This window comes from Bos indicus x Bos taurus, chromosome 19 (genome assembly GCF_003369695.1).
Source record: "Bos indicus x Bos taurus breed Angus x Brahman F1 hybrid chromosome 19, Bos_hybrid_MaternalHap_v2.0, whole genome shotgun sequence".
Classification (NCBI taxonomy): Eukaryota; Metazoa; Chordata; class Mammalia; order Artiodactyla; family Bovidae; genus Bos; species Bos indicus x Bos taurus.
The window spans coordinates 44,965,726-44,983,316 of NC_040094.1; the positions used below are offsets into that span (position 1 = coordinate 44,965,726).

The 17,591-nt window shown below is 57.5% G+C and overlaps 2 protein-coding genes across 12 annotated transcripts in view; one reads left to right on the forward strand and one right to left on the reverse strand.

The window, feature by feature from the left end:
- The first annotated feature begins 417 nt into the window (after nt 1–417).
- On the forward strand, nt 418–5,346 carry G6PC3 (glucose-6-phosphatase catalytic subunit 3). 2 transcript variants are annotated; one of them, XM_027517126.1, is made up of 6 exons: nt 418–891; nt 3,243–3,349; nt 3,753–3,843; nt 4,032–4,150; nt 4,330–4,471; nt 4,690–5,346. In XM_027517126.1, exons 1-6 carry the CDS (start codon nt 674–676, stop codon nt 5,051–5,053), a joined length of 1,041 nt encoding a protein of 346 aa, XP_027372927.1. In that variant the 5' UTR covers nt 418–673; the 3' UTR covers nt 5,054–5,346. The 2 variants fall into 2 exon arrangements, with proteins under 2 accessions (XP_027372927.1, XP_027372928.1); XM_027517127.1 differs by lacking the exon at nt 4,032–4,150.
- Nucleotides 5,347–7,205: 1,859 nt separating this feature from the next.
- HDAC5 (histone deacetylase 5) overlaps nt 7,206–17,591 on the reverse strand; it is a 37,245-nt gene continuing 26,859 nt past the window's right edge. For all 10 annotated transcript variants that reach the window (XM_027517121.1, XM_027517118.1, XM_027517119.1 and 7 more), the window contains 18 exons: nt 17,338–17,469; nt 16,898–17,120; nt 15,433–15,644; nt 14,477–14,770; nt 13,574–13,739; nt 12,573–12,706; nt 11,909–12,029; nt 11,402–11,451; nt 11,153–11,260; nt 10,717–10,772; nt 10,501–10,588; nt 9,527–9,646; nt 9,172–9,269; nt 8,893–9,011; nt 8,094–8,227; nt 7,725–7,809; nt 7,416–7,581; nt 7,206–7,328 (listed from right to left, as the gene is read on the reverse strand). In XM_027517121.1, coding sequence (XP_027372922.1) covers nt 7,289–7,328; nt 7,416–7,581; nt 7,725–7,809; nt 8,094–8,227; nt 8,893–9,011; nt 9,172–9,269; nt 9,527–9,646; nt 10,501–10,588; nt 10,717–10,772; nt 11,153–11,260; nt 11,402–11,451; nt 11,909–12,029; nt 12,573–12,706; nt 13,574–13,739; nt 14,477–14,770; nt 15,433–15,644; nt 16,898–17,120; nt 17,338–17,469 — 2,346 coding nt within the window. In that variant the 3' untranslated portion in view covers nt 7,206–7,288. The remainder of the gene's footprint in view (nt 7,329–7,415; nt 7,582–7,724; nt 7,810–8,093; nt 8,228–8,892; nt 9,012–9,171; nt 9,270–9,526; nt 9,647–10,500; nt 10,589–10,716; nt 10,773–11,152; nt 11,261–11,401; nt 11,452–11,908; nt 12,030–12,572; nt 12,707–13,573; nt 13,740–14,476; nt 14,771–15,432; nt 15,645–16,897; nt 17,121–17,337; nt 17,470–17,591) is intronic.

Below are 17,591 nucleotides of genomic sequence, written 5' to 3' on the forward strand. Positions count from 1 at the left end.
CGGCCACCAAATCAACAGCGGATGAATTCAAGCAGGAAAGTCTTGGACTGGTGGAGGAAGGTGTGGGCCGGCTTAGCCACCTGAGTGTGCAAATTTAGGGTCCCACTTCAGCGCTGACAGGGGATGCCTGGCTTCCCGGAGCAGGGGTTGCCTTCTCTCCAAGACATCTCCAAATATCTTTGGAGGGTAGCGGTACTGGAGGAGAAAAGTCTGGTCCGGAAGGAATCCTAGCTCTGGATATTACATGTCCGTCTTCACAGCAGCAAAGCAAGAACCCTGGACGCACCGCCGATCCTCAGGTTAGTCTGTCCCATGACCCGGAAGAGCAGCTAGAGCCGCCTCTACGCCCTACGTCCACGTGCCGGCAATAGCAGCCACGTGGGGCTCTGCGGAAACGCCTTCGCAAAGATTTGTCCCCTACGCTGCCCAGTAGAGAGGGAGGGCTGGGAAGAGCGCAGGAGGAAACGGTACCGGCTGGAGGCCCGGCTCGCGCGAACCTAGGGCTGCGAGGGGCGGGGTCGAGGGCGGGGTTTACACTGGTCGCCGCCAGGGGGCGGGGCCTCGGTTCCGAAGGGTGGGCTCTGGAGGGCAGTGAGTAGCAGTTTACTCGTCGCCTGGACTCCTCGGCTTCCGCCTTGCATCAAACCCTGGCCGGACCAGCCCGGGAGTCGCCATGGAGTCCACGCTGGGCGCGGGCATCGCGATGGCCGAGGCGCTGCAGAACCAGCTGCCCTGGTTGGAGAACGTGTGGCTCTGGGTCACCTTTCTGGGGGACCCCAAGAGCCTCTTTCTGTTCTACTTCCCCGCGGCCTACTATGCGTCTCGCCGGGTGGGCATTGCGGTGCTCTGGATCAGCCTCATCACCGAGTGGCTCAACCTCGTCTTCAAGTGGTGAGACAGCGAAGCCCTCCGGCGGCCTGGCCGCCCACCGCCAAGGGCCCTGAGCCTTGTGCAGACCCTGATTCCTCTCAGAAATTGCCTCAAAGGCCTGGCTCCCCCCTCCACCCCTACCTCCACCCCTACCCCCACCCCCAGGGAACCTTAAGACCTCCCCACCCCTACCCCATGGCCACTGACTTTTCCTCTTTGAGCATCTTTGTGCATCTTGAACTCAGACCTCAGAGTCCCCGTCCTAATCATTAGACTAGTGTTTAACGGGCCTGATCAGATAAATCACTTAAGGGGGCGTGTTTAAAATGCAAATATCCCATCCCATCCCAGACACACTGATTTTGAAACTCCAGGGGAGAGCCTGGGAATCTGTATTTTTAAAAAACATCAATGGTGACTTAAGTAGCAGAAAGTCCTGCTTCTCAACTCACTCTTTAATTCATTTTTTCATTCATTTATTTGATAGGGTTTTTAAGAAGCTTGCTTTGTGCCAGCTTCAACACTGGCTTTTCAGGACAGAAAAGGCTTCCAAGTTAAGGTGTGGTCACCAGGCCATGGCCATCAACATAAGGAGCATTTGAAAACTTGCTAGAAATGCAGAATCTCAGGCTCTAGGTGGGAGCTCCTGAATCATTATCTACATTTTAGCAAGGACCCCAAGTGGTTCGTGTGCACAGTAAATTTCAAAAAGCACTGGGGCTAAAGCTTTGCCTTTTAGGGAACACTTTCTCTTCTCGCTTTTCACCTTCATTCACTAGTAGGCTCTGACACAGACTCAGGCAAGTGGGTAGGGCCCTTGGGGCTTATCTGTTTGTGCCACCTGTTCTCTTGGGTGCAGAAGGGAGCTATACTTCCCACTGGGCGTGCAACTGCACCTCTCCTCACCTCACCATCTATTGCCATATTGCCAGCCTGGGGGAGGGAAGGGGGTTTCATAGGAGACACTTGAATGGGCTAGAATGACTTGGTGAAAAACCAAATACCTTCCCTTCCACTTCTCTCTACCAGGCCTTCATCCCTACTATAAACGGTAAAGCAGTTGTCTAATCATTTCCTTCCTACTGAGTTGCCCTTTGCTTTGTGCTGTTCTCCCTCAGAGTCTGTATCAGCCTTCCCGTCTCATCCTGTTCCCCTAAGACCATTGATTCCCACATGGCAAAGCCCCGATTAATTTCCTAAGTATGTGTTGAGCATCTGGTGTGTGAACCAGACTCAGTTTTTGGCGGGGAGAGGCAGGTCCCTTTCCCAGCCCTTGGCTTCCTGGTCAGCATCTCTGCTGTTCTCCCAACCTTTTCTCTTTCTGGCCACAGCAGCCTCTTAGTCTGCTGTGTGTTTTCCAGGGTCCAGCGAAGCACCTAGCTAAGCCAGGGGATTTAAAACTGTTTTGTCTTCTTTATTTTCCCTCAGCTTCCCTGTGCATTCCTTGCCTCCATTTTTTTTTTTTAAATAGAAGGACTTTATTTATTATTTTGGCGGGCACTGGGTCTTCATTGTGGCAGGGGGCTCTTAATTGTGGTGCATGGGCTTTCTCTAGTTAAGGTACATGGGCTTCTCCTTGGGGGATGCTCAGGCTTCTTTTGCTGCGGCGCGTGGGTTCAGTGACTGCAGCACATGGGCTTTGGCCCTGCAGCATGTGGGATCTTAATTCCCCAACCAGGCATCAGACCCACATCCCCTGTGTTGGAAGGCGGATTCTTAACCACTGAAGCACCAGGGAAGTCCCGCCCCGTTTTCTTATATTTGTTTTATTTCTTAGTTGGCTGTGTCAGGCCTAGTTGTGGCACATAGTATCTTTAGTTGCAGCACGCACACTGTTCGTTGCAGAAGGGGATTCTAGTTCCCTAACCAGGAATCATACCTGGACCCCCTGCATTGGGTGTGTAGAGTCCTAGCCCCTAGACCACCGGGGAAGCCCCGCCCCCACTACCATTTTCAAGCATGAGAGACTTTCCTAAGTAACTGAGGCTGGAATTTGGGAAATGGAGAACAGAGAAGCAGCAGAGTGAGGGTCTGGGAAGGAGAGGGAGACTCAGGTCCCGGGCTGTCTGTAAATGACAAGAACAGAGCTGGCCTTGCAGTGGGAGGGATAAGAATGGGACTTTTGAGCATCTCAGAGCACGCCCACACACACCACAATCTCTTGTCTCCTTACCACTTTTTAAAAAAATGCACACTTTCTCCTGTTCCAAGGTAAAAAACCGTGGCAAGGCAGTGACCCAAAATCAGATGTCCTCTCTGACTCCACCCTATAAGCCCTTCGGAGTATTCCAGGTGTCCATCTGCCTCACCCCCATTCCCCTGGCCTTTGTGTGTCTGTGTGTGTGTGTGTAATGGCATCTGCTCTTTTCTAGGTTTCTGTTTGGAGACAGGCCCTTTTGGTGGGTCCATGAGTCTGGGTACTACAGCCAAGCTCCAGCCCAGGTTCACCAATTCCCCTCTTCTTGTGAAACTGGCCCAGGTGAGAAGCCCCAAACCTCCCTCGCCCAATGTGGTTAGCGTTTGGTGAGTGTTCGATAGTACTTTTCAGCCGGGACCACCTAATCATCAGAAGCCTAGTCTCCCAGTTACTGGACCAGAGAACAAAGAAACCCACGGAAGAAATGTAGGAGCGCCGATGCCAGTGTGCCAGTTGCTTACCTTGTATTGACTGGAGCCAAGTTGTCAAGGCAGAAGTCTGACAGCAGTGACTGCAGGCTTGGGGGCTGGGGGAGGCTTCAGGGCAGAGGGAGCTATGGCCAGCGCTGGAGGAAGGCTCTCTCGCGGCCACAGGGAGGCAGTTGTGTTGAGCTATCACCAGGTGCACCTGGGCTCCCACCAAACTCAGCTCCGACCACGAACTGAGTTTCTGAATCCCCCGGCAGGCAGCCCTTCTGGACACTGTATGATCACAGGAGCAGCCCTCTGGCCCATAATGACAGCCGTCTCTTCCCAGATGGCCACTCGGGCCCACAGGTACACCTTGGCATCGCCCACCAGTGGGGGTGGGGTGACGGTACCCTGGACCCAAAAGCCCTGCAGCAGGGTGGCCTGAGAGCTGGAGTTCTGGGGACCCCGGGTTATTTGGTCTAAGTGCCTGGGTGCTCAGGGAAGCCCAGCAGTGCGTGGACATCTCGTGAACCATCTGCTTCTCTTCTTTTTAGCCGCTGGGTGAGGGTGATTCCTAGCTTGGCTTATTGCACCTTCCTGCTGGCGGTCGGCTTATCTCGGGTCTTCCTCTTAGCACATTTCCCTCACCAGGTGTTGGCTGGCTTAATAACTGGTGAGCAACTGGGGCAACAGGGTGGACCCAGAGGGTGCCATTGACAGTGGGAGGACCAGTGTATGATTTTCCCATTGTACGGCCAACCCCAAGTCCCCCTTCTGACAAACTACCCTGCTGTTCGGGGTGAGGGTCATAGCCCCAAACTCCTTGAAGCTGCTGTCACCCTGCTTCCCTAGGTGCTGTCCTGGGCTGGCTGATGACCCCTCAGGTGCCCATGGAGCGGGAGCTAAGTTTCTATGGATTGACCTCACTGGCCCTCTTGCTGGGTGCCAGCCTCATCTACTGGACCCTCTTTACACTGGGCCTGGATCTTTCTTGGTAAGTTCTGCTTTGAAGCTTGGGGAAATAGGGGCCTCTCCTGCCTCCCCTCTATCTGGCCTGGTGGCTCTCTGGTTCGCTGTTGTTAAATAGGGACACATTACCAGTTCACATACAGTCTCCTGAACATGGCGGTAGACCCCAAAGGGATAGAAAGCCATCCACCCTCTGGGTCCCAGGGGAATCTCTCTCCTGGCAAAGACTCTTGCTCTCCACAGGTCCATCAACCTAGCCTCTAAGTGGTGTGAGCGGCCTGAGTGGGTGCACTTGGACAGCCGGCCTTTTGCCTCCCTGAGCCGTGACTCAGGGGCCGCCCTGGGTCTGGGCATCGCTCTGCACTCTCCCTGCTATGCCCAGGTACGGCGGGCACACCTGGGATATGGCCAGAAACTAGTCTGTCTTGTGCTGGCCATGGGGCTGCTGGGCCCCCTGAACTGGCTGGGCTACCCCCCTCAGATCAGCCTTTTCTACATCTTCAATTTCCTCAAGTACACCCTCTGGCCATGCCTGGTCCTGGCCCTCGTACCCTGGCTGGTGCACATGTTCAGTGCCCAGGAAGCACCACCCATCCGCTCTTCCTGACTCTGGTGCCTCCTGCACCCACCTCCCCTCACAAAGCCCATGCTCTGTGACCTCCACCCTTGGGAGGCAGCTCCGTCCACTTCCAGCCCCCAGCAACCCTGCTCATGTTGAATTTTCTACTTCTCCCACCACCTGGTCACAGCCCCAAAGAGGGGCCTCTTCTCTCCCAGGAAGGTCCTCCTGCCTTCCCTCCCAAGTCCCCAAAGAGCAAAGGCAACAGTGAGAACAGTGGATTTCTGTAACACTGTGAGGGGCTCGGAGCAGCCCCAATAAAGCCCTTCCACACCTCTGGACTCCTCTCTTGCCTCCATGAACATCTCCACCGGACTTGGCTATGCGCATGCAGGGCAACCCTTGCCAGACTGCTTGTTCTGCACCCGCTCCAACCTTGTGCCCACAGAGGCTGAGAGTCAGAAGGAAAAGCAAGCCCTTTAGCCCTGGACCCCCTTGCTACCACCACCATCTCAGCCACACAGAGGTCCCAGGAGATGCTGTGGCTACATTCAGGGAAACCTTGTTCTTTAACCTACAGGACAGAGATCCCACTCCCTCCCACCCCAGCCTCTGTTTCCTAAATTGTTTAGTCCAGGGACTGGAGAAGAGAAGAGTAGGAACCCCAGAGAACAGAGACATTGGCCCCAGAAGGCACTGCCAGAAACAAGTTTTATTTCCACAAGGACACACAGTGTAACAGGTTACAGGATACTCAACTGAAATCTATGTCCAGGGAGACAAAGCAGGGAGTGGATTTACATGAGAACCAGACAGGCCATGGGAAGAGGGAGGGGAAGGGGCCCAGAGCTGGGGCTCAGCCCCACACCCCAGGAAGATCTAGAACACACTAACAACATGCAAGACACAGTGCATGATAAACCTGTGGTGGCGGGACTCCTGCCCCTCCCCTGGCTCCCTCAACCCTGCTCAGGCCCCCAGTAGGATAATAATTGTAAACAGATTGTTGGGGCCCTGGGGAGGGGAAGAAAGAAAGACTATGCAGGGTTGGGGAGAAGGAGGGAGGAAGACTTAGCCCCCCAGGAGCTTCTTCCCATCTTTGGTTTCCCACAGGCTGGACAGCATTCCCTAAAAGTCTTGTGGGCTCCTAGCCCTGGAAGCAAGGCTAGGCCGGGCTCCTGGGAGAGCAAGGACAGCTCCTAGCCTCATCCAGGTCTTAGTTTCCCTGGGCGTGGCCCACAAAGGAAGCCCAGAAGGGAAGCTAAAGCTGAGGGCAGGCTCCTGGGTTCTGTCCCTGTTCCTTCTAGAACCCACACCCACTCTTACCCTCCCCAGGCTTCAAAGCCAAAGGTCCTAGGAGGGAGTTGGGCCCTGACCCTTCTGCTTGCAATATGCTGGGTGGCTGGGGAAATCTGGTCCTGAACAGCAGGGGGGCTCTCACCAGCCTCGAGTCCCCCCTGCAGGAACCACCTTCTCCCCCTCCCCACACCGTGCCAGCGGAGGGGCAGGGAGGCCAACAGATTATGAGGGATAGCAGGCCTGGTTCCGCAGCTCCTCTTGGTCCCGCAGAACCCGAGAGTCCAGCCCCCTCGCTCCCCACACACTTTCCCTCTCTCCAGCCCGAGAAGGGGAAACAGGCCCTGAGGAGTGCAAGGCAAGGCTGCCCTGCCCACAGACCTCAGGCCCACATCCTAGAGCACAGAGCTGAGGCCAGGAGAAAGATGGAGGAGAGGGGGGCTCTGTGGAGATGCTGAGGACACCAGGAAAAATGGTGAGAATCGCAGGGTGGGAGCCCACCTCCCCTCCCCTCCACATCTTAAGACTGTAGAGAGACCCTCAGGATCCTCCCCTGGGGCTGGAGAGGGGAGGAAAGTGAAATTAAGGCATTTCTCCCTAAGTCAGCTGAAGCCAAGGCACCAAACTTGCTGTTCCCTCCTCACTCAGGGAGCCCCCAAAGCCAGAAGGTGCTTTCTGGGCCCCGTGCCCACCTGAGCTGGCCCAGGCTCCAGGGGGAACAAGAACAGGATGCAGGAAGTGGGTGTGGGAAAGAACATGGGAGAAGGCCTGGACGGGATACCCCTCACCCCTCAGAAAGAGCACACTTCTAAGCCGAGACCTGGGCCACGGAGGTGGAAGGGGGGCCTGAGGCAGCTTAGAGGAGCAGCAGGGGTGAGGCTGAGAGACCCACACAGCACACGTTGTTGAATGTGTGACTTTTTGTTTTTAATAGAAAAAATAAACAAAATCACAATGATGAAGCCCAGAGAGATGGGGGCCAGGGCGTCACAGGGCAGGCTCCTGTTCCATAGGCTCCTCTGCTGGCCTGTGGGGACAAGCACAGGGAGAGGCGTTGAGGCAATGGTGGTGGGGGCAGCTTGGGCGAGGGCTGCGAGATGGGGGGGAGCCTCACCTGGGGCTGTGCTCCCGGGCTGCAGCCGCCTGGGCCTGCTCGGCCCCCACCGACAGCAAGGCCATGGCGCTCACAGTCTCAGCCTCCTCTGTCTCACCTGCCTGGGCCTCCCGCAGGGAACGGCCTAGGCCAGCAGCGAACCTCTGCACACAGCTCCAGTGTTTACCTGTGGATGAGGGGTGGGCAGGGGGTCAAGGAGGGGCAGAAACCCCCAACCGTATGGACATTCCCCAGCCCTGGTGTGCAGTCAAGTTTTTCGCCTCTACTCAGCAAGCTGGGGCCTGAGCCTCTCTGCCTGTCCCCACGTACTCTGGATCTCGATGACTTTCTCCAGCGTGGCCACTGCGTTGATGTTGGGCTTTTGCTGCAAGACTGCCTCGTCCAAGGGCTGCAGCTGGCAGGAAAAAGAAGAACAAGCTTAGGGTTGGGAGTGGCCGTGGCTGCCCCTCTAACCACCCGAGTCAGCCCCATGACAGGAGCAAGCATAGCCTTTTGAGAAACCTCTATTCAGAAAGTCTTCTCTGGCTACCAGCGATCCTTGGGAACAAAAAAAAAAAAAACCTCCCCAAGGACCCTGGGTGCTGCCTGACCCAAGAAAGGGTCCCTCCCCCACCCCACTGGCCCCTTGGTCCCTGACCTACCGGCCCACCTCCCCCAGCCCTTCTGTGCACCCCTTACCTCCACGCTGAGCAGCGCCGAGACACAGGCCTCAGAGGCATCACAGATGGCGGTCAGGTCGTGGCCTCCCTCCAGGGCCAGCACCACCCGGCCCCCTGCCAGCGTCATCAGCTGCCTGGTCAAGTGGCCAAAACCTTCAGGGATGGGTGAAGGGAGGAGGATGAAATGGTTAATGGAAGAAAATCAATTCAAAAAAAAAGAGAAAAAGAAACACAAGAGATGAGACAAACAGCTTTAAACCTTAAAACAGATATCCATAATAAAACTCAATGTCATGGATTGAATGTTCCATTAAAGAAAATGAAGAGACTAAAAAGATCCAGTTATACATCTCCTAAGGAGTATCATGAGAAACCACCACTGAAACACAAAGGGTCGTCACTCTACAACTTCATGAGGAGGTACACTCCCCAACCTGTCGGCCCCTCAAGGCCAGGGCTGCAGAAGAAAGGAGGATGCTGCCAGGATGATTCCAAGTCCTAGACCTGTCCCCGAGTTCCTCCCATGGCTTCCCAGGTGGCGCTAGTGGTAAAGAACCCGCCCACCAATGCAGGATACATAAGAGAAGGGGACGCTCCCGTAAAGAAGGAAATGGCAAACCACTCCAGGAAAGTACTCTTGCCTGGAGAATCCTATGGACAGAGGAGCCTAGTGGACTGCAGTCCACAGGGTTGCCAGAGAGCTGGATACGAATGAAGCGACTTGGCATGCAAGCACGCACAGCACTCCTCCCAGCTTCCCGCTCGTCCCCACCATCATCACTGCTCCATAGCCTCCCTCAGTCCCCCAGCAGGCTCACATCTGGCGGTGACAGAGTAGCCACCCAGCGGAGACAGGTGTCCCTCAACAGCATCAAAGCCAGCGGAGACCAGGACCACATCAGGTGAGAACTCGTGGGCAATGGGCATCACCACTGTCCTGCAAAGGGAGGGCCCGAGCTGACCCTGGCAGATGACTCGGCCAGGCCTGTCTCCCCACAGGGCCGACCCCTCCACCCAGACCAAACTCTGTGCTTTCTACCCCTCCCACGGCAGGGCCCAGAGGCTTCCACCCCTCCCCGGCCCTTCTCAGTCCCCACCTGAAGGCCGTTAGGTACTCCACGTCTCCGATGGGGGGGTCCACACCTCCCGTCCATGCCACGTTCACATTGTACCCCACGCCCGGCCCTCCGCCAACCTGGCAGCACGGTGGGGGGGCAGGGGGTTACTCTCACTGCCTGGGGAGTCCAGACGTCGCCCCGCCCTCAGCCCTGCCTCCAGCCCTTACTCCACTGACCTCTGTTCTGCATGGAGGGGCAGCTGGCCGGCGTGGTCCTCCCACTAGGAGCCCAGACTCCCCAGGTTACCAGCACCACCACGGGCCTCCACGGCTCCCTGCCAGGTCCCATTCTGCTACCTCCCCGTGGGCCCCGAGTTTGAGCCCAGGAGCTGTACCTCTTCAGGAGCCCCAGAGCCCGGAAAGAAGTTCCCGTTGTCATAGCGATGCAGGGAGATGTAGAGCACAGAGGGATCGTTGTAAAATGCTTGCTGGGTGCCATTGCCATGGTGAATGTCCTAGTGGGGAAGGGTGGAGGCGTCAGGAAAAATGGCCCAGGCTCTGACCCAAAGGTCAAAATTCACCTTGCCCCCAACCCTCACCCTATGGTGAACTCTGGGAGTGCAGCTTGCCCCTAGATACAGGGCATCCATATTCCATTCACAATGAAATCCCCCCACGCTTCTTTAACCAGGGTCCGTGGGCCAGGATGTGGCACTGCATAGAGGAGACACAAAGCCAGGGGATGAATGGTGGTGGCTCCCCCTGCAAGGCCCCTCTACCCACGCAGAGAGGGACAGTAAAGTTAGGCAGGAATTGAAACATTCTGAAGAAGAATCCAGTGTGATGAACCCTGAAGCCCAAGCTAGGCTTTAGAGAAATCAGATCCTTTCTTGCCAAGGCTTGCTCCTGGCTACTCCCCAGCTCACCGGGAGAAGTAGGGGCCTCTCCCTCTGCTGAGAGACACAGGGGTGGAGAAGCTAAGTGACTTTAGTTGGGTGAGTCCCCCCAACAGCCCCGTGTCTCCATTTATCAAATAGACATTCCACTTCTTAGGAAGCAAGGTGACCATGAAGCAGTACCATGTGTCAGTCCCCAGTCAAGAGGGGTTCTAGCAATGGCAAGGGGATATCTCTATCACTCAAGGCAAAAAAACCTCCTCGGCTGTTCAAGGCTGCGGGGGATGGGGGGGCAGCAGCTAAAACCACTTTCGAGTCTCCCCCAGTGAAGAGGGAGCCCCAGGGGACTGGGAGGGCTGGGTTAACACCCCAGAGTCAGCAGCCCAGCCCATTCCAGGCCCTGAGGATGATGGGACGAGATTGGGGTGGGGGACTCCTGAAGGCTGACCCTGGTCCCACCAGGCACTGCCTACCCAGTCCACGATGAGAACCTTGCCCACGTTCAACTTCTGCTGCAGGAGCTTGGTTGTGATAGCTACTGAGTTGAAGAAGCAGAATCCCCTGCGGGGTGGGGAAGAAGAGGGCAGGGCGTCAGCCTTACTGGACGTTCGCGCTGGGAGCCACAGATACACAGTGTCAGCTCTGCTGAGAGGGAGAGGGGGGCAGGGCAGGGCTGAGGTGGCACTCACATGGCTGTGGATTCCTCCGCGTGGTGTCCTGGGGGCCGGATGATGGCAAATCCATTCTGAAGAGGTGTGGACAGAGGAACAGAGACGAGAGGCAGACAGGCGGGCAAGGTGGCCATGGATCGGGGTAGACACAGACGAGAAGCATAAGCCAGGAAAAGAACATATGTGAGAAACATCAGTCACACGACCTTTAGGAGTGTGGCCAGCTGAGGGCGGCATGGGTCAGAAGCGACCTTCTGAGGTCGTCTCTCTTTACCCCTCACCCCCTAGTCCGCCTGGAGCTGTCACCTCCTCCTCACACCTGCACCTGCGAGGTGAGATTACAGAGGACGGTGCCCTACTGGTGGGAAAGCTGAGGCTGCCCAATCCCCTGCTGCTCAGGCAGCAAGACCAAGTCATCCCCCACCCCCGCCACAGCCAGCCCACACACACTCACCTTGAGCTCCCCTGCAGCCACCTTGAATGCCAGCTCCACCAGGCAGCCCACCGCCATGCGCACGGCGCTGGAGGAGTGCATCTCGTTCCACACAGTGTCGCTGTCCACCTGCAGGGGCAGGAGAGTGGGCTTCAGTGTGCCCCCTGCAGGGGGAGGGCAAGAAGGGGGGTGCAACCATGGTGGGGGGAAGGGAGGGGCTGGAGCTGGGAGCACCACCCGCCCAACCCCATGGGCCGGTGCCCTACTCACCCCAATGCCCCCGCAAGGCAGCATGGCGTACATCTTCTGGCTGATGGGGCCTGAAGGGAAGAGGGACAGAGCTACGCTAGAAGGCGCCTCCGCTGCCAGGGCCGCAGGTGGGCATGTGCAGTGGGCAGGGAGCTCAGTCACAGAGAAAGAAGGTCAGACCCCAGCAGAGAACAGGCCATTGCACCGCACGCCAGGTGGGAGATGACTGTCCCCCGTCCTGAGGGGCGATCCTTCCCCGGGGGCAGGCGGCAGGGAGAAAGGGGCCTGACAGGTGAGGCAGAAGGGCACAGCCCATCACCAGGTCTGACCAGTCCCTTCCTGCCCTCCTGCACACACCCCACTCACGTGCTGTAATCTGTGTGAATGGCGCCCTCTGGAGGCCTGTGATGTGGCAACCACGGAGACCCACTTGCCTACCAGGGGATGGTCCTCCTGACAGCCCCTGTCCCATCCGGGCAGCAGACCCAGCCTGGCCCACCACCCCTCCCTGTTGGCCACTCAGCTCACCGAGCAGCTTCTTGCTGTCCAGCTTCTGCCGGTTGAGGGGGCTGGTACCGTAGAGCAGGGTGTGGTACTCGGAGTGCACCGTCTGGATCTCATCCAGTGTGGCTTTACGACCCCGGATTCGCTGTCGGGAGAGGGGGGAGCAAGAGGGGGTTGCTGGTGATTAGGCTGGCGCTGCAGGCCCAGCACCTCTCTCCGCCCCACAGTCTGGGCACATGAAGCCACCCTCTAGCCTCAGGAGATCCAAAAGTGGTTGCGGTTTTTTTTTAATCGATGGGACATTGCCATTCTTTTTATTTTTGGCCATGCCATGCAACACACAGGATCTTACTTTCCCAAGCAGGGATGGATCCTGGGTCCCCTGCAGTGGAAGTGCCGAATCCTAATCAATGGCCCTCCGGGGAAGTCCCAGGAGATGCAAAGTTTTGAGAAAGTATGCCTCAGTCCCCCTGGGACCCCAGCCCAGGACCCTCCCCCATTCAGCTGGGGACCATGGGGGGCACCAGGCCACAAAGGATGGAACTGGGAAGCACACGGGGGCCTGACCCTGAAGTCAGGGGTTGAAAAGAGAATGAGGAAGAGACACAGACAGAGGTATCCTTGACACGAGAAACAGGACTTTCACTGGGTTTGAGGTGCAGGCTGGAAGGAGGGGGGACCCCCTTACCTCACACTTGCTGAGCAGGCCTGTCTCCTGCAGCCGGGACCAGATGCTCTGGATCCGGCCAGCGTGCTCGGGGTGCACGTGTGTGTTCCCACACATGCACTGGTGCTTCAGCATGAACGTGTCGTAGACCACACCTGGGCCGGAGACACACCTGTCAGCCAGCACAGCTCCGGGCCGTGTCACAGCCCGGCCCGCCACCCTCAGCGGAGCTCACCGAGCTCTCCCTGGCCCACCCTGGTCCCAGCCCCTCCTCATGGCCACTCCAGCTGCCCTCCCACATGCCTGCTCCTCTTCTCTTCCTGAAATTCCTTTCCCCCATCACCGCCTGTCAGCAGTCTCCCTGTTCCTCAAGCCTCCACCAGGCTGCCTGACACCACCATCCGCTTTAACCTCATGGCACCTCCTCCTTCCCTTCATCCCCCGTCAGAGCCTCTGTGTGCTGCCCCCCACCCCCACACCCCATTGGTGAGTGGGGACCATCCTCAAGTGGGGCCCCTAAAAGGGACCATCCGTGCCCCTACAGAGCCCAGCTCTGGGCAGTTTCACGTGGAAGAGCCTTCTGGAATTGACTGAGGCCTTCACTCTTAACCTTAAAGGGAGGGGAAAGAGCTAGAGGAGCACGGCCCCACTGAGATAGCGGGCTCCCTCCACCCAGGCCTCCAGGGCAGAGGTATTGAGGAAGCAAAATCAGTGGTCCCTCGGTGTGGGGCGGGGGTGCCCTGAGAAAGATGCTGCTCCCGGAGTACATGGACATTCACCCACACCTGCCCAGTGAAGCAAAGACTGCCACCATGACCACAGGTGGCTGTGCACACAGGGAGACAGCCAAGGCCTGTTCCCTCCCTTCAGGGTGTTCTGAGGGTCCCTGGCCATCCCTCCAGGGCAGAGGCTATATCTCATCCCTTCACAACGCCCAAGACCAGATGCCATGCCATGCACAGCATGCCACCCCCTGCCGCAACACACACAATGGAAAGACGGCTCATGGGGGAAGGGCTCACCTGTGGTGAAGAGGTGCTTAGTGGGCTGGTCTGGGGGGCTCTTCATGCCCCCAGGGGCAGCAGGTGAGGACTGGGTGCGGCCCAGGGCCTGGTGGGGCACAGTGGCCAGGCTGAGGGGTGCCTGGTACACCTGCAGCGGCTGCAGCTGCTGGGTGTCTGCAAATGCCTGGGAAAGAGAGAGCGGGAGGGAGCCTGGGTGAGGCCGAGGCTGAGACGGAAGTTAGGACAGGTGCCCTAGGGCCTCCCGGGGGGCCTGAATCCAACCCTCTCTTCCAGATCTCCTCCTTCCTCCAGATCCTCCCTCCAGGGACAGGAGACACTCCAGTCTTAGCCATCTCCATCTCCATCCCCGAGGAGATGGGGAGGGATGGGGGGACGAGATGAGTCATGCTACCAGAGAAACATTGAGGTAAGCTGCTGGGAGGGACGGGGGCGTGGGAGGGGGTGGGATGAGTCAGGCCCAGAGGGCTCAGCTGTGTCCGCCATGAATGGAGTGTGCGCTCGCTCGGCGCCAGGGCAGACTGTAGTAACAGCGGGGGCGGGTGTGTACACACGCACGCACGCAGAGACCGACGCACAACCGGCCCTACGTAGGCAGAGACGCAGATATACACAGGCCACGTGCATCCGAGTGTGCGTGTGCGCACGCACGCACACACACACACACACACACACAAGCAGACAGGCGGGGGCAGTCACAGTCAGAGGGAGGGGCTGGCAGACAGGGCAGAGAGAGCTCTAAGACTGACACCACCTCTCTCCCTTCCGAAGCCCCTTGTCTCTTTCCTGCTCCCCTGGGCACAGCCTGGAAACTGCAGACTGCGGAGAGGGAAGGGCAAAGGCGGAAAGAGGAGGCGGGAGGACAGACGGCTGGTGATCAAGGGCCGGGGCGCAGGGGGCCACCTTTTTGTAACCAGCACTGGACTCCTCCAAGTCGGGCCCCTCTTCAGCACCGCTCTCGCGCTCCTCGTCCTTGACCTGGATGCAGTCCTCCTCCTCCTCCTCCTCCTCTTCCTCCTCCTCCTCTTCCTCCTCCTCCAGGTCTTCCTGGGTGCTCTCACTCTCCGTGGAGCCTTCTCGGGGTATGGTCAGGGCTCCCTCCCCCAGCAAGGCATCCTGCTGCTCCGTCAGCTCCTCCTCTGTCTCCTCGGGGTGGGTGGTGGGCTGCCGTGGCAGCTCCCCCGTCTTGGTAAGGATCTGGAAGCAGAGCCAGGAGGCCCATCAGCTGGGAGCAGGGCACAGCCATGCAGCCCAAGCCCCCGGAGAATCTATTCCTGCACTTCTCTGTGTGGCCACCCAGCCCATACAGAGCTTTGATGTGGACAGAAAAAGGCAAGGTGGGGACTTCCCTGGTGCTCCAGTGGCTAAGAAGCCACCTGTCAACCTATGGGGGACCACAGGTTCAATCCCTGGTCCTGGAACTAAAACCCCACTTTTCAGAGGCAAACTAAGTCCTCATACCATAACTACAGAGCCCTCACTCTAGGATCCATGCCTCACAACAAGAGAAACCACTGCAGTGATAAGCCTGTGCATTGCAACCAGAGAAAGCCTGCAGCCAAAAATAAATAAGTAAATAAAATAATGAGCTTTAACAATATATAAATATTTCCCCCCCCCAAAAAAAAAACACACACAATATATTCTCTAAAGAAAAAGGGCAAGGTGACTCCTCTGATGCAGCAGGGAGTGGCCGAGGAGGTCAGATGCGCCTCCCTCTCTGCCAGCCTAGCACCCTCTGTCCTGCCCCTAGCAGAGCCCCGGATGTTGGCTTCTCCCAGCTCACCTTGCCCAGCCAGCCCAGCACCCTTGTGTCCTGCCCCCAGCACAGCCCCGGATGTCGGATTCTCCTGGCTCACCTTGCCCAGCTGCAGCTGCTGCTGCTTCTGCTTCTCCAGGAACTGCTGGTGCTGCTGCTGCATGACCAGCTGCTGCAGGGCCTGGGGGCTCTGGGGCAGCGGCGAGGATTGGGTGCGGCTCAGGGGCCGGTGCCGCGGGAGCTTGCCCACTGTCCGCATGCTGGTGGCCACGCGCTCACCCGTCACCAGCGGGGACTGCCCGTGGAGCGGCACTATGAGGTGGGGGAAGGGGAGCAAGCATTACTGTTAGGGCACCAGGCTCCCCACTCCCACCCCAGACTCTCTTCCTTCTGGAACAGCGCCCTACCCCCTGGGGCGGGGCAGGGGGTGGAACCTGGGAGGGGCCTGGAGCACCTCTGCCCCCAGATGAGACCTATTCTTCCTCCTCCCTACAACTGAACAGTCTTGCTGCTCAGAGTCACCACCTCCAGCAAGACTTCCTGGATTCACTGTTCCCTCCCTTTAATTCATTTAGTCAAACTTTTATGGTAGGCCCAGGAACATTTTTACCAACTATCAGAGTTCCTGGGCTTCTCTGGTGGCTCAAAAGAATCTGCCTGAAGTGCAGGGACCCAGGTTTGAGCCCTAGGTTAGGAGAAGGGAATGGCAACCCATTCCAGTGTTCTTGCCAAGAGAATCCCAGACAGAGGAGCCTGGCAGGCTACAGTCCATGGGGCCGCAGAGTCGGAAACGACTAACAAACACACACTACATACTCCCTTTAAGTCACTTACAAATACACAGTTTTGGGCCCTCCTTGTGCATGAACAATGACTAGTTCTCCCCAGCTGTAAGACCTCCCTGATCATGGACATGGATCCCACAGGGCTGAGAAGCCTAGGGGCCAAGATCATGAGACTTTTAAGCAGAACCTCTTCTGATGCTGCCAGGTCCTTATAGGCTGTCTGTCTAAAGCTATGCTGTCCAATCCTATAGCTGCCAGTCACACATGACCACTGAGCACTTGCAATGTGCCCTGTCTAAACTAAGATGTGCTCTAAGTATGAAATATCCACCAGGGTTAAAAGACAGTATGAAAACAAAATAAAATATTTCACTGCTAACTCTTTACATTCATTATATGTTCCGATAATAGCATCCTAGATAGACTGAGTTAGGTATAAGTTATTAATTTCACCAATTTCTTTTTGCATTTTTTAACGTGGCTACTACAACAAACACTTTAAAGTACATGTGCCGCTTGTATTATATTTCTACTGGATGGCACTGCCCTGGAATAGGAGCTCCATTAGGATGGTAGAGGTCAGGTACAGTGCCTGGCTGGCTGCAGGGACTCAATAGCATCTGTAGAATGCGGAAAAAATCAATGATGCCGCTGAGGGGAGCTGTGACATGCCTGGTGAATATCCCTGGCTACTTCTCCCTGACAAGTGGTCCCTCCAGCTGAGCCCTCAGGATGGGGTCTGGCCACACCCCCCTCCTCACACAGCTGCCTGCCACTCACCAGCAATGAGGGTGCTCTGCTGCCGGGCTTGTTCCAGCAGCAGCACGTGCTGCAGCAGTGAGGCATGCCCGTGGGGGCTCGAGTCGCCCTCCAGTGCCACGCCCAGCAGGCAGCCAGGGATGGAGGATGTGCTCATGAACTTGCCCGTCAGTGCACCGCCCTGCCGCAGGGACTGGAGGGCCTGCCTCTCGGCCTCCTGCTGCGTCGACAGCTTCGGGGAGGCCTGGGGTGGGACAGGAGATGGCGATGAGAGAAGGGTTTATAACTGCCCCCCAAGGTCTGCCAACGTTGAACCAGCATCCCTCACCTACCCTCTGCCCACCCCCACCTTTGGGGAGGACCTTCTGATCTCCCTCAGGACCTTGGGAGGACAAATGCGCCAGCTGGGGGGATCCAGGACCAAAGATCTCAACACCAGAGGGGACGTGCCCCGTACTCACGGTGAGGTGCGAGTTGGTGACAGTGACCGTGGCCTGCAGCCCTAGGGAGATGTTGGGCAGAGAGGGAGACGTGTAGAGGCTGAACTGGTTGGGGGAGGTGTCCGGAGGGAGGGCCCGGTGCTGGGGGAGCATCTGGGGAGCAGTTGGGAGAGACAGGCATGAGAGCAGGCAAAGGACAGCCACCTGGGGCCAGGGCAAGGCAGAGGGCTCCGAATGGCACCCCACTTCCCACACCAAGCCCCACCTGGGGGAAC

Excerpts from the sequence above, each read along its gene's own strand:
- G6PC3 (XM_027517126.1), top strand. The coding sequence starts at position 674 with ATGGAGTCCACGCTGGGCGCGGGCATCGCGATGGCCGAGGCGCTGCAG. Across the intron at positions 892-3,242 it reads CTCAACCTCGTCTTCAAGTG|GTTTCTGTTTGGAGACAGGC; the intron begins GTGAGACAGCGA and ends GCTCTTTTCTAG. Across the intron at positions 4,472-4,689 it reads CTGGGCCTGGATCTTTCTTG|GTCCATCAACCTAGCCTCTA; the intron begins GTAAGTTCTGCT and ends TGCTCTCCACAG.